Consider the following 14,899-nt stretch of genomic DNA (forward strand, 5'->3'; position numbering starts at 1 on the left):
ATGTGATCCCCGAGCTAACTCCTTGCACAGTAAACTATATTCTAAAAGCTCATTTGCAATATAATAAACATACAGTAACCATTCTTGATAACTCTAGTGTCCTATGATTGACTTGTAGAAATGTTCATTCTTTCAATGAGCCTATGGGCCTGGAATTATTTACTCTCCCAGACTGCAACTGCACTGACAACTGGTGAGTTTTAGTGGGCTGTTATGCCTCCATTAGTTTGATGCACATACCAGTAGGGTCTGGAGTACCATCATTCCAGAAGCCAATTTTTCACTCTTGTACCCACTTTTCAATGTATGATAAAAAGTCTGGCACCTCCTACTTACATACTCTTGGCAAATGACTTCACTGCAACAACCCTTCAAGTCTAGTTTACGCTAAAATCTGCTAGGGAGAAACCTTCATTAAGGTTCAAAGGTAATATGAATTTCACAATGCATCAGCTGCTAACAATCAAGAAGTAGCCATCCATTCACTATGCATCAGCTGCTAACAATCAAAAAGTACCCATCCATTCACTAAACTATGCAATAAAGATATTACCCCTGGGCACCATACTTGGATGAAATGAATTTACATAGAGCTATGATATGTTCGCTGTGGCTGCTCAGGGAGCAATATGCTTATAAGCATCCACAGGATCAACAGCTTTCAGACCCCTCTGAAAGACTGTGCAGTGAGGATACTGCGCCTTGTCTTCGGACAGAGCACTTGTGCAAGGGGAATTGAACCAGGAACCTAATGATTGATATTTGGTGGGCTTATCCTGAGAGCCACATCAGCTCTAGCTAATAATCTAGCTGAAAATAAAACAGAAGCTAATAGTCCTCAAAAAGTCAATTGCCATCATGGATGTAATAATCAAGCACTGGTCATTGACAGTCCTTGGAATCATCCCTGCAAAGCAAGCAAACAGATATACCACATATCAATGTCTGATAACTATATCTCTTGTAAACAGGGGAATACAGTTGGCAGTTGTCATTGGTTGCAGTTGTTCTTAGTCCCAAAGAAGTCAAATATCAAATTCTAAATGATTCATGACTGAGGCTAATACCCCATCTCACTAGATGACCATCTGCTATGATCCTAAAATAATTGACAAAGCATGATAAATCGTGCCTTCTCCATCATATTTTGAGCGTTTCTGAAGTGTCCAGGCTCGCCATCATCATCGTCACCAAAAAATTTTGAACATGTCCAAACGTCCATAGCAAGAGCACAGAGGTTTCAAAGCACATCACAATTGCCAACATCAAAAGCAGCAATTTTGTAGCCTCAATGTGGTAGCAATTCCTAAAGTGTGAATTGAGTGCATTGAAAGCAGCTCCCATTGCCTGTGTTTTTAGACCCGTTTTTGAGACGATACAACTACACTGCTTCAGCTTACAACACGATTGCCTTGCATTCAGCAAGCTTCAAACTGCTTCTGCCACAACACTACATTCTTAGGTTGTCATTGCACATGCTTCCATCCTGCTTCAGGCGTTCATGCTGAGCTAGTGCTGAGGTAGTGCTGATTTGATGTCGATTGTGCAATGATCATCTGTGATGCCATAAATGACCATGGCGACAGTGGAGATTTACCACGTGCTCAGCAGATTACAAGAAGCCAGCCTTGCTTTTCATTTCTGGGCTCCACTATTCTCAAAATCTCAACATTCCTGTTTCTATCCTCACCATCCCTTCCATGGTAGCTATGATCGCCTTCCTAGTGAGATGAGGGCCTTAAGGCAAATATGGACAGGAAATAGTTACCCATAACTTGTCAAACTTTTGCTGAAAGTATATTACAAAAAAAAGGCACTTTTTCTTTCAACACTGAACTGAATCTTTATGAAACATACAATCTGTTCTCTTTGCTCTTGGTATTGGAAAGAAGCAGAGTTGAAGAAAAAGAGGCAAAAGTAAAAATGGCAGGAATGATTTCGTGTTACCATGACATTCTTGGCTTTTTCTGGAATGAAATCACACACAAAATGATCTGCAGTATAATGATTTGCAATTAAGTCACATCTAGGCTGAAGAATATTTTGTCTGATTCACTGTCCAAACCTTATATTACAAGTAAGAATGTCACATAAAATTTCACGCACACATGGCTCAAATTATCACAAACTTTATTGCACAGATATTCATTTTTCTCTTGAAAACATGATTGAAGTGGGTAACACATTAAAACTACTAATTGTTTCATTTATGGTCACCTACAAAAAAAAAAAAAAGTACTGGTAAATTGTCTAAAGAAATTGCATTTTGTGTAATTGTGATTTGGGAAAGAAGGGCACCAATACGTTCATCAGCTGAGAATGCTTAAGACCACACATAGAAATAGCATGATTACACATCTTGGACTGTCTACTCAAGTTTTTAGGATAAATATGACGGGGAAAGTCTTGCTCTGAAGGTATCATTCAGCATCTCGATCAGTTCCATGGTCCAAAATGGTCCCCAGAGTGTGGCGGTAGGTTGCTGCTCCCAGATGCCACAGACTTGGAGGTACTCCCAGATGCCATATTGGATGTGGTGAAGGATAAGTCCTTAACACAACCCTCCTCTAGGTCCTGCATGGTGATCTATTTAGGATTTGGAAACATGATTATGGCTAATGACAAGAAATAAGAAATAATTACAATAAACATGTTATTTCAACTGAACAAACAAAGTCACCACTGCAGCATTCCAGATTCGTCTACTGATTTGATGTTATTGTTGTTGCTGTATTCAAGGGGTAAAATCAAGACCATCTGAAATTAGAATTCTACAACTCTATCTCATTTGTAAAAGGAAAATAAATACATTCTGTATGAGAATCAGAAGATGAACTCTGAAATTCCAATATGCCAGATGCAAAAGCAGAGAGTAAATGATACATTCAATAACATAGAACCATGTTTTCCAGTAAGTGATGACTGAAGTTAAAATAGATACAAAATCTAACATTCAGATTTAAGTATATTTTTGCTTGAGCGGCAGCAGCACAGAGGAAAGTTAGCTTCAAGGGTTTCCCCATTAACCTCCCACTGACAGTGAGGGAGATAGATCACAAAGTTCTGCTGGGAGTTACTCACTGCAGTGGCTTATGTGTGCATATGCTTTTCAATGCAGCACTGTAATGTACACTGCAGAGGTACAGGTGTGGGATCCATAGAGCTCTATGCATGGATACTATGATTGTGGGCCTGTGTATGTTGCATGTATGCACTGTGTGTTACTGGAATATAGTGCAGGGATCTTTTGTCAATTTGTCCTTTTTATGTTCTTCCCCAAGCAAAGAAAGTAGATGAATATATGTCAGAAAAAACTTAAGGTTTTGCATGTTATATTAACTGGAATTGTATTCATATTATTTAGACTGTTTGTAGTTGCCTGTCAAATTCTATCATTTGTTTTAAGTAGCATATAATACGACATTTATTTGTACTGCATGTTAATAAGTGAATAAAATTTCTTTGTGAAAACAAAAATATTAGCATTTTAACCTGACCTCTGACCTTTGACCCCATGACCCAATATTCCCGAGACTAACATTGTCAGGCAGTACATGCATATGTAGGTCCTACTATGTTTCATGAAGATACCCTGAGCCATTTCCAAGATATGGAGAAAAAAGTAAATTTTTCATCTGACTTTGAACCTTTGACCCTATGGCCCAAAGCTCTACCTAGAGAATTGTTATCTGGCAATGTGCCTGTCCCATGTGAAAAAGTACTTCAAGTACTGCAGGAAATACTGCAGTATTATTGCAGTACTACTGCAGTACTCGTAGTACTTTTGAAGTACTTGCAGTAATCATAGTATATTTGCAGTACTTTTGAGGTAGTACTGCAGTACTTCTATGGTAGTACGGCAGAACTACTGCAGTACTCGTAGTACTTTTGAGGTACTTGCAGTAATCATAGTATATTTGCAGTACTTTTGAGGTAGTACTGCAGTACTTCTATGGTAGTACGGCAGTAATTGCAGTACCTTCGAGGTACTTGCAGCACTCACGCTATTCTCATTGTAATTTTGCAGTACTTTTGAGGTAGTACTGCAGTACTTCTATGGTAGTACGGCAGTAATTGCAGTACCTTCGAGGTACTTGCAGTACTCACGCTATTCTCATTGTAATTTTGCAGTACTTTTGAGGTAGTACTGCAGTACTTCTATGGTAGTACGGCAGTAATCGCAGTACCTTCGAGGTACTTGCAGTACTCACGCCATTCTCGTTATTTTGCAGTACTTTTGAGGTAGTATTGTAGTACAGTACTTCTATGGTAGTATATATACGGCAGTAAATCGCAGCACCTTACATCGAAATACTTGCAGTACTCATGCCATTCTCATTTAAATTTTGTAGTACTTTTTTTGAGGCAGCACAGTACATTGTAGTAGTATTGCAGTACTTGAGAGGTAGTTTTATTGATGATTCTTCTGCAGTTTATAAGTTGGAGTACTGCAGTACTTTTGATTTTTTTTTGAAGTGGCTTATTGTCGGTACTACTATTATAAGTAAATCTGCATTACTGTTTAAGTATATCTATTGCAATAATGATTATGTAGAAGCTAAGTGATGCTCATGCATGTATTTATTTCTGCTATTAAAAAAAAAATCATACAATGGACTAAAACTCAAACCTCTTGGTAGTACCTGTGGTTAACGCTACTTTAACCTCAGACCAGATCTTTACTGACGGGGGCAATTTAACTTTCATATTAGAAAAAAAAAGAATTCGCTATCTATCTTTAGATATTCCAATTTATGCAAGAAATCATATTTTGACTGAAACAGAGCTGCCAACCTCTGGATGCATGATTTATTAATTTTTCCAGATTTAGTAATTTTTCAAGAAGTGCCCATTTCAATGTCTTAAACCTATAATCAATGACTTAATGCAGCACAAAATCACACCGTAAGGTAAATATTCCAGCTCAAATAGGTTTTTACTGTTCTTACATTGTCACAAAATAAATCACACATTGACATAATTACACTAGTGTGAGGTTCCTGCCCTTAAGAGACTTTATTCTTGCCAATGTTTGACTTCATTAACATAGCAGCAGTGAAATACTCAACATTCTACAATAGCACTGTAATTTGTACATGACATTATTGGCCCCCACCCAAAGAAAAATAGAATTACACATGCTTATAAAACTATACTGTATAGCACTTTGTATGAAAACAAACATGCTCTGTTATGTTCTATTGTATTCTAACCTCGCTTTTGATTATAACATCGTCAATAAACTGACATCAGAAAATTACTTTCAGGGTTACTGTGTTTCCTTGTAAGACATCTTGCACCATTCACTTGATGGTAATTTACGTGATACATGACATTAACCTTTGGATCAAAATCTAACCTTTCACATGCATGGCTCATACATGAGTTATTACACAAATACCATACCGTAGGTTAACCATAGACATTTCAAATACTTAGAACAATTCATCAACATGCCAAACCTTATTATACCGCATAGGAAATTAACTTGTAATGTACAGTATTTTTAACCAAGCCCCATTCATATTTACCTAAATCTCAAATAGCAGAGTGGCTGTCTAAATAGTTCCATTATTCAGGGATGTAATGGATACCCTAAGTCTTAAGATCACAATTTGGACATCCTCAAACATTTGGACATCCTCAATTCATACATTGGTGTGTTCCTTGACTTAATACCATTATTTAATATCTAAATTCTCTTGTTCACCCTTAAAAAAAATACTTTGAATTAATCATGTCATGTTAAATAAAACAATGGACAATACACTTGAAAATTCTATATAGGCGACTATAAAATCATGAGTTGTAAGTCAAGATACATAATGTTCATCTAAATACATTGCTATCATTGACTCCATACGGCCTTAAAGTCTTTGCTTCAAAAACAAAATCACCTTTCTATTCAATATACCATAATCATGTATTGGTCTCAATCAAGGATTCACACCCTATGGGTGACACTGATAAGTCAACCCATTGTTGTTGTGAATGGCTGAAACAGCAAAGTACTATACATGTATAGAAAAAAAGACAGTATAAAACAACCCAATATTCACACACTATCAGAAATTTATGTTGTAAATGGCAGAAACAGCACATTACCTAAACCAACATTCTTCATTGAAATATTGATACAATGAAACCCCGCTGTAACGAGGTCCGTGGGACCGGCGATATTACCTCGTTACAGCCGGTACCTCGTTATAACCGTACGCATCAAAAACAAAGAAAAACATAAGCACGACGTCATAATATACCCATCGATGAAAGTTTAGAACATCCTTTGCATTGTTATCACACAATATGGGTAATTATTATCGAGAGAATAAAGGTAAATTATTTGTGAATAAGGCGAAAAAAGTCGGGGTTGAAATGGATATTTTTCTTCCAAAATCTCTTCGAATATAATAGAGCACGTTACATTCTTGAGAAACATAGGCTTATATTATTATTATCAAAATCATATTGCATAAAATGTGTTTAAGTTTTTCTAAACACCAGCGCAAATAAAGTAACATACATGCGTTGTTTACCGGACCTTGCGAGGCATTTTTACGCTGATTTCGAGCGGGAATGGGTTAATTTCATGAATCACATCGGCTGTAAATCTTATACAATTTATGATTGTAGCGCCCGAAAGGATTAAAATGCGTTATTTTCTTTCGAAAATCTCTTCGCGTTTTGTACATCCGTTCTTGAAAAATAAGCGACAGGAATGAATCTAGAAGGTTGTGATTCTTTTTACACATCAGATCTGTTCCTAATAGACCATTCTGAAAGAAAGAAAATGTTCATTGTGAAATGCGTTGTTAAAAATTGTGGTTATGAACAAACCCAGATCTATTCAAATTGTTAAATGCGTTAATTTCTTTTTCTGAACACCGACTAGGTAGCTTAACATGCGTTATTCAACTATTTTTACGCTACTGTCCACCGGCGAGATCGCGATGATTAGAGTAACATAACATTATGTGTCGTTTATCGTAACTTGTGGGATTTCTTTTTTTTTTTACGCTGTTGGTGCCCAGCGGGAATGTGATAATTTCATAAATTATTTCGGCTGTCATCTCATACAATGTATCATCGTTGCACCCGAAGGGATTGAAGATGCGTTGTTCATTTTCTTCTGAAAATCCCTTCGCGTTTTGTACATCCCTTCTTGAAAAATATGCGACATGATTAAATTCAGAAAGTTGTGATCCATTTTACGCAAATCTGTTCTTCGTAGACCATTCTGAAGGAAAGAAATATCTGCATTGTAAACTGCGGTGTTAAAATTGTGATAATAAACAAACCCAGATCTATTCAAATAGTTAAATGCGTTTGTTTCTTCTTCTGAACACATATTACGTAGCTTAACATGCGTTATTCAACTATTTTACGCTACTGTCATCCGGCGAGATCGCGATGATTTCAGAGTATACGTGCGACGTTTATACCTTAACTTGCGAGATTAGGTTATAGGTTACGTTGTTGGTGCCCATGCAGCGGGAATGCGATGATTTCATGAATCATTTTGGCTGTGTAATCTCACACATATCGTTGCGCCCAGGATCAAAGATGCTTCTTTATCTTTTCCCGAAAATCCCTTCGCGTTGTATACATCCATTAAATTAAATAGAAATGCGACAGGATTGCGTTATTTAACATTTTTTACGCTACTGTCAACCGGAGAGATCGCAGTTGTATATTCGTACAATATTTTTGCTAACCAGCAAAAGAACTGGAAGTCGGGACTACAAATGTTACCTCCATTTTCTTATTTGGCACCATGACATAATCTGGTCTTGACTTCTATCCGTTCTCCGTTTCTTTTTCGCAAACACTGATTACTCGGGGCTTACAGCCAAACAAGATATAGGTCCCGTCATACTTCTCTTTAATCAACCCCATTTCGATTTCGATTTTGACCAGTTATCACTACATGTAATTATTGTGTTAACACCATGTATTTTGTGTTCCACACATTGTAAAAAAAAAGTTAAAGAACTGGTTTGATTTCTGTTACAATGCTCATGAGAAGTATGGAAAATAAATGAATTTAATTGAATTGAAATGGAAAGGTTAATGTTGAGTTTTACACGCATTCCAATTTTCATATGAGCCACGAGTGTCGCCTAATAAAAAGTTGGAGTGCTTTTTTTGCTTGTTGCATTGTGGGCTGACCTAAAAAAATACGCACACGAAATGATTATGTTTGATAATTAATAGTAGGAAGATCTGATGGTATCTTATTGCATTTTTTTTTCAAAGAAACATGGAAGGAACCGCGGTCTCTGCAAAATGGGAAAAACATGGGTGGTGTAAATTCGAAATTCCGTGTTTGAAAAGCGGCAAGTCTACAAACTGGTACCTCGTTCACCTTGCCTACTAGCTATTATGCTCATCCTAACAGAATTTTGTAAGCAGGACTACCTCCGTGTCTCAGAATAACGTGGCACACAGGGGATTTCCACCATGGCACATAAGGAGTTGAAATCCGATCAAATTTCTTATGTTTTATTCTATCATGATGCGCCGAAAATGTACTAACCGGATCTCCGATAGCCCCCCCCCCCCCCCCCCCCCATTCGTGTCTACTAGTATTTTGTGGCGCCAATCGAGTGCACGTGTGATCGCCAGCCCGCGCGCACGCACATATTGCTTCTATGACCACTGAGTGGGGTTATACATGTAGTAGCTACGCGCGCGTGCGTGCGCGCACACTCGCGATGCGAGTACAGTGCATGTATTACGCAACGAGTCGAGTACCGCCGTTGAGTTGCATTTTCAAATTCTGTAAAACGTTACGCGTACAAAGCAAAATGGCAGCGCAGAGAATGAAGAAATTTTATGCCTTGTGACTGTGATGACAGCGTTGGAAAAGGTCCTGTGGTGGACTGGATAAAGGACAATGCCCAATATTCACGTTGTTGTTCCCATGAGGAAGTGACTGTAGTATAATGGGGCAGCGGAAAATCTGCATCAACACATCAAGCAAAGCTGCTTGCAGCTAAAAATGGTAAGTTACGTTCAACTGTATACCCTACATGTTGATTGTGTGTATGATTGAGGGTACCACCTATCGTCACCCTATTGGATTTGTAGCTTGTTTATTCCAAAAATATATTACAAATTCGCCTAAATCTTACCTCAGATATGCCATAAATACTACAGTTTCGAATGTCGTGACTGTCTTGTTGGTTTTAAATCTCCGTTTTAAAGTAGCGCAATTTTAGTGCACGCAATCCGTTTTCTTCGCGCAACGTTAGTTCTAGCGATCGGCAACCCTCCCTCCATACACTGTAGCGTAGGTAATACAGCCATGCGTCGTTACTGAGCGCATGTGTAATGTGTAATTGAAACATGTCTAGGGCTACTAGGGATTCTACTAGTTTGGTTTGTTAGTTTGTTTGTGAGTTTGATTTGCGTTTCTTCGTTTTTATTGTTTTCAAAGCTAATGACACTTACTGTAATCCCGCGCATACTTTTTCGTTCGTACGCAAACAGCCATGATAAATACGCAGGGAGCCAGGGTGCCGATGTCAAGCAGGTACCCTGCCGATAGGTGGTACCCTTGGCCTTACCATAAGATATAACGTTAGAATCTATTTACATGTATGTTAAGTTCAGCCGGGGGAGTTTTCAGCCGCCTCTAGACTCTACAATCAACTTTGCATCATACCTTTGCCCAGATATCCTGAATAGTAACCACCTAAAAACCTATGTCACATCCATAGCCACAACTACTGACTGGGAACCTGGCTGTACTATTAGATCGTTCAGACCTAAGTTGACCTTTTCCTCATTTTACTTTCAAAAATGAGAATTTGGACACAGAGGCTCAGAATTTAATTTTGCACTTCCTTACGCGTGCAGCTAACTGTAAGGAGACATACGTTTAGATTTAAGACATTCCTTGTCAAATTCCTTATGATTGTGACAAAAGTTCTTGTCAACTAAAGGCTAAAGCTCAGTCTAACCGTTAGGATACACCTCTTCACTCCATCACAAGCATTTTGCAAGTAACTTTCTGTGAGATTTGTGGGTTTAACCACTTGGCTGCGGACCACGTAAAATATCCTTGGCAACATTCCATTGTGTGCTGAGCATGTAATATAATATTACGTCTTCATATAATGTGCAATTTGAAGCCTCAGCGCTGTGCTACCCCTACCCCTATGACATGATTGAATGTACGGGCAACAGGTGCCCCCCAAAATCAGTGATTTAGCTGTGATTTGTGAGGGTTTTGATTGGTCTCCAAGGTGAAAGTTTCTATAGAGTCTCAATTCAAAATGGCGACCTACAGTGGGAAGAAGGGTTTTGATGAATCTTTTGATGATAGTAGTAAGTAAAGCTGCTCTTTGTGAAGGATTTGTGGAGGTATCGCAGATCAGGAGAGGATGATGCCTCACTATTTCATATTTCAAGCAATATAATCTTGGCCAATCTTTCGCCTTCTGGAAGGCATGTTTTGAGATACACATGCATTATTATGCATCAGCACCCAGGTGTTCAGTGTGCGTAAAAGCCTGCTGCAGTCCAGTGGTTAATTGTTTCATCCATTGTGAAGCATTATTATTATTATCATTATTACTTATAGTGCGCTTTTCCCACAAGGCCCAAAGCGCTTACAATCAATTCAAAATATGCACGACAGTATGCACGACAGTACGTCTTTAATCTTTTGAATGCTTTTCTTCATCTGCATTTTCAGATCAGAGGATGTTCACTCTCCATAGGCTTGAAGTATTGGAGAGGCTAGACCAACATGAGCAGGTGTACATTCAAATTGCAGAGCGCCACCACAGCAGGTTGCTTTACCAGTAAACATGGAGATTGGTGAGCTGAGGAGACTACGATGCCGCCATTACCCCCTCGAGAGTAAGGCAGCTTTCCAGGAGCTCGACAGCCTTCTAGCTTCTGGAGATTTCTTATGCTGGTAGAAAGATATTGGTGAGCAAAATACTAGTATTCGAAAGTGTTGCCTATATGTGTCATTTTTCTTTCCCTTGACCTCTGTCCTCTGTAATCTGTTGTTAGTTTTTAACCAAATCAATTCAATAACAGTGAACATAGTGTTTATATGAAATTAAATGTCACATAAAATGAGAAATGAGATTTGAATGTTTTTTTACATGTATAAAAAAGTAAGGAATTAATCATTTGTCTTGTCAGCTGCTTGTTTATGTTTAGTAAATTCTCTTATTTTATTTAAGGATTTGATCTTTTCAACTCTTTTTCAGACATGCATCCTCAGAATCAGTGGATCCTAATGGCAGGCGGTGTGCGGCAACTCTCTGGAGAAGATTGTGGGTCATGAGATCAGAAAGACCTGCATGGCAACAACAGGTCGAGCATGAAGGGGACATCTTCGTTTGCAGATTTACAAGGTTGCCATGCTTTCGTCTCAAGTACTATTTTCAGTAAGTCAAGCCAAGCCCTCTTCAAAAACAGAATTACTTTCTTAGCCATTTTTTTAAAAATTTCCACATTCAAAGTCTTTTTTTTTTCCTTCGTTTTTATAGGATACAGAGCTCTATCATAAAGTTTTGGTTGAGACTTGGCTTAAGGTTTTTGTCATGTTTTTGTTTTTTTGTGGGATAGTGAGAAACCTCTTGTAAAATACAACTGTATGAAAGACCATGTAGTTTCATGGGGATTTCATTTTTTTTTTTTTTTTTTTTAATGAAAATCAATTTTGAAATGGCTGGGATGTCCAAAACAGAGCAATCTTATTAGAGCGTGGAATCCAAATTTTATTACAATCTTTCAGTTGTACTTTTTGGATTTTGTAGCTATTCCATATCCGATTTCCATCAAATAAACTTTGAATTCTTCTTACCCCTAACCAGGCCAGGCCCTTTTTAGTGTTCTGTGGCCTGGAGGGGTTGATTCAATTACCCCCCCCCCCCCCCCCCCCCCGAGATCTCAGCGTTTGATTGCACAATCGCTATGAAATTTGGCTTGTTCATTACCCGTGGTGTAATCTACCAAGCTATACAAAGAGAAATGGAAATTTTCGTCATACAGTATATGCATAAAATCATGCATTTTGCTCCCTATCAGATATTAAAGCTCCTAGAATCCTATTTTTTGGTGAAAACATTCTTTGTGGCATTTCTAACAATGAATTTGAAAAAAAATAGTATCAAAATCAATTTCTTCAGTATTTTATTGTTGTATTAATTTCTTGGTAATCTTAGGTACATGTATTTTTTTATTTTTTCGGCCTGTTGATTTATCATTTTTTTCCCACAGAATTTATGTCAGAACCCATTTCAAGCATTATCATGATAAAATTAATTAGTTTCAGCCCATGAAAGTGAAAATGATTAGATTGTGTTTTCTCTTCTTATTCATAAAGATATAAATATCTTTATGAATAAGAAGAGAAAACTCAATTTGCATAGACTTTATACACAAAATCACGTTTTGAGCCATTTTCAGTCTGACAGGCATACATAAAACGTCATGCAGCGTCATGACAGTATCAAAAGATGTGCAAGACTTCAAAGTAAAAGTCAGGGAACGATGCAGTCAAAAAATTTCATGTGGCGGAGTAGTCGCCAAAATGTGGAGGGGGAGGGGGTTGATTCAATATCTGGATACTTGGAATAAAATTTCCATGATGTTTCATTTTTTCAATCTTGAAATACATGTATGTATACACAGGTATGTACTGACAATTTAGCATTTCTTTTTCTATCATCTTTTCTACTGCAGACATGATACATTCGTATGCACAAGCAAAGGGATGCAAGATACCAGCGAGAAAGAGACCACAAACTGGGCTTGCCACTGGATTTCCAACTCGCGTGATCGTAAAGGAAACATGCAGACGAGGAGGAGGACAAAGAGTGTGCAAGAGGCTCCAGCTGGAAATTAAGAAAAAGATTGACTGTCGCCTTTGTGATTGTAGACTATGGTGGGACATTTATCACATTCAGTGACATTTCTTCTCTCTTTTTATTTATAAATGAGGAGAATGTTGATTGTGTTATCTTGAATGAAAAGGAAAAGTGTCAGGATCAAGTCGGCTATGTACTACTACTTGGACTGTAAAATCAAACCAAGTATTGGAAATTTTTTCATGCATCATTTTTATTTATATGATCATCATTGAAAATACATATAATTCCTTATACATGTACTGTATCATGATATTGACAGAACATTACAATTTTTTTTTCTTGCATGCATTGTGAATATGTTCCTTCATTTGCTGGACTTTCCATAATAAATAGTTTAAATTTTATGCTACATCAAGTCTACTCAGATTTAAGTTCTTTGTGTTCTCTACTCCTCTCAACTTAACTTTACATCAGGATTGCATGTTTTCGTAATACATGTACATCATATTGATCATTATTCCTGTCAGCGCTTGAAGTGTCATCTCTTGTGCCAACAAACCGTTTCTGTAATGTATTACATAACAACTTACGGATATTTCTTTTCCAACAGCCTAGAAATGAAGCATATCATTCACCTGCTCCCTTCCACCGAGTTCCACAGACATGAATTCCCCTGGCTGTTGCTGGTTTGGGCAAGCCTTCAGTCAAGCTTTGTGGTTGTTAAGGTTCAATTTTGTGAAGAAAGCATGCATAAAATCTGACTAAATTGCAGAAGCGGTCTGTTGTAATTCATCTTCATACATTTACTGTATGTTTTTTGTTATTTCATTACTTTGCAAACATTCACATGAGAGAAATCTGTGTTTCCACCTTGGAAAACAAATTTCCCTTTCAACCTAGCTACACTTACACTGTAGAATATCTTCTAGATTACATGCCTGCCCTGACAAAACCAGTGTGGGCCCCATGTGGTGTATATGGGGAAAATATGGAACTAAATTGGCAAAGCCCATTTGGCCCATATGGGCCCCAGATGGGGTGTAGGCCTACAGGGAAAAACATACATGGGTTTCATGTATACTCAGTACTTGAATTCTAGAAAAAAACAAACATTGTATTATATTTTATTGATTGTTTATGTATGCTATGAAAGCGGATATAGATTGCCACTTGTTTATCGTTGTAATTGTACATGTATATTCATTTGCAGTAATGAAGTACAGGGTAACCCTTTTATAATGAGGTTGGTGGGACCACCATTTTTTCCTCGTTATAACCGGTACCTCATTGTAAACATAGGCATACTGTATGTTTACTATTTCAATATTTGCAAATTCAGATGAGACCAATAAGATATCCTCTTTTCCCAGGTTTTATTCCCTGTACTGGTACTACTGCAGTACCATTGTAGTACTACTGCAGTACTGGTACTACAGTACTACAGCAGTACCGGTACTGCAGTACCACAGCAGTACCGGCCGGTACTGCAGTACCACTATTGGTACTGTAGTACTACTGCAGTACTGGTACTGCAGTACTACAGCAGTGCCGGTACTGAGTACTGCAGTACCATTACTGGTACTGTAGTACTACTGCAGTACTGGTACTGCAGTACTACTGTAGTACTGGTACTACTGCAGTACTGGTACTGCAGTGGTACTGCAGTACTACTGCAGTGCTGGTACTGCAGTGGTACTGCAGTACTACTGTAGTACTGGTACTGCAGTGCTGGTACTGCAGTAGTACTACAGTACTACTGCAGTACTGGTACTGCAGTGGTACTGCAGTACTACTGCAGTGCTGGTACTGCAGTAGTACTACAGTGGTACTGCAGTAGTACTGCAGTACCATTGAGGTACCACTGCAGTACCAGTACTGCAGTAGTACTGCAGTACTGGTACTGCAGTACTGGTACTGCAGCTGCAGTACTAGTACTACTGCTGTGTAGTACTGGTACTGCAGTAGGCCTACTGGTACTGCAGTACCAGTACTGCAGTACTACTGATGCAATGACTACTGCAGTACCAGTACTGCAGTGCTACTAGTACTGCAAGGAAGAA

General features: G+C 38.1%; 1 protein-coding gene and 1 long non-coding RNA gene across 2 annotated transcripts in view; one reads left to right on the forward strand and one right to left on the reverse strand.

The window, feature by feature from the left end:
* Nucleotides 1-27: 27 nt before the first annotated feature.
* The window catches only part of LOC139714199 (uncharacterized), a gene marked incomplete at its 5' end in the record, with an annotated part of 43,036 nt that continues 28,164 nt past the window's right edge, over nt 28-14,899 (reverse strand). The window contains one exon of the mRNA XM_071625914.1: nt 28-2,586. Within this exon, the coding sequence (XP_071482015.1) occupies nt 2,437-2,586 (150 nt within the window). The remainder of the gene's footprint in view (nt 2,587-14,899) is intronic.
* LOC139714198 (uncharacterized) lies at nt 8,760-14,076 on the forward strand. Its single transcript, XR_011709687.1, has 4 exons — nt 8,760-9,004; nt 10,703-10,941; nt 11,232-11,411; nt 12,712-14,076. It is a non-coding gene; the product is annotated as an uncharacterized lncRNA (long non-coding RNA).

The sequence above is a fragment of the Diadema antillarum genome, unplaced genomic scaffold (genome assembly GCF_040938485.1).
Source record: "Diadema antillarum isolate AM-2024a unplaced genomic scaffold, OU_Dant_1.0 seq00002190_RagTag, whole genome shotgun sequence".
Classification (NCBI taxonomy): domain Eukaryota; kingdom Metazoa; phylum Echinodermata; class Echinoidea; order Diadematoida; family Diadematidae; genus Diadema; species Diadema antillarum.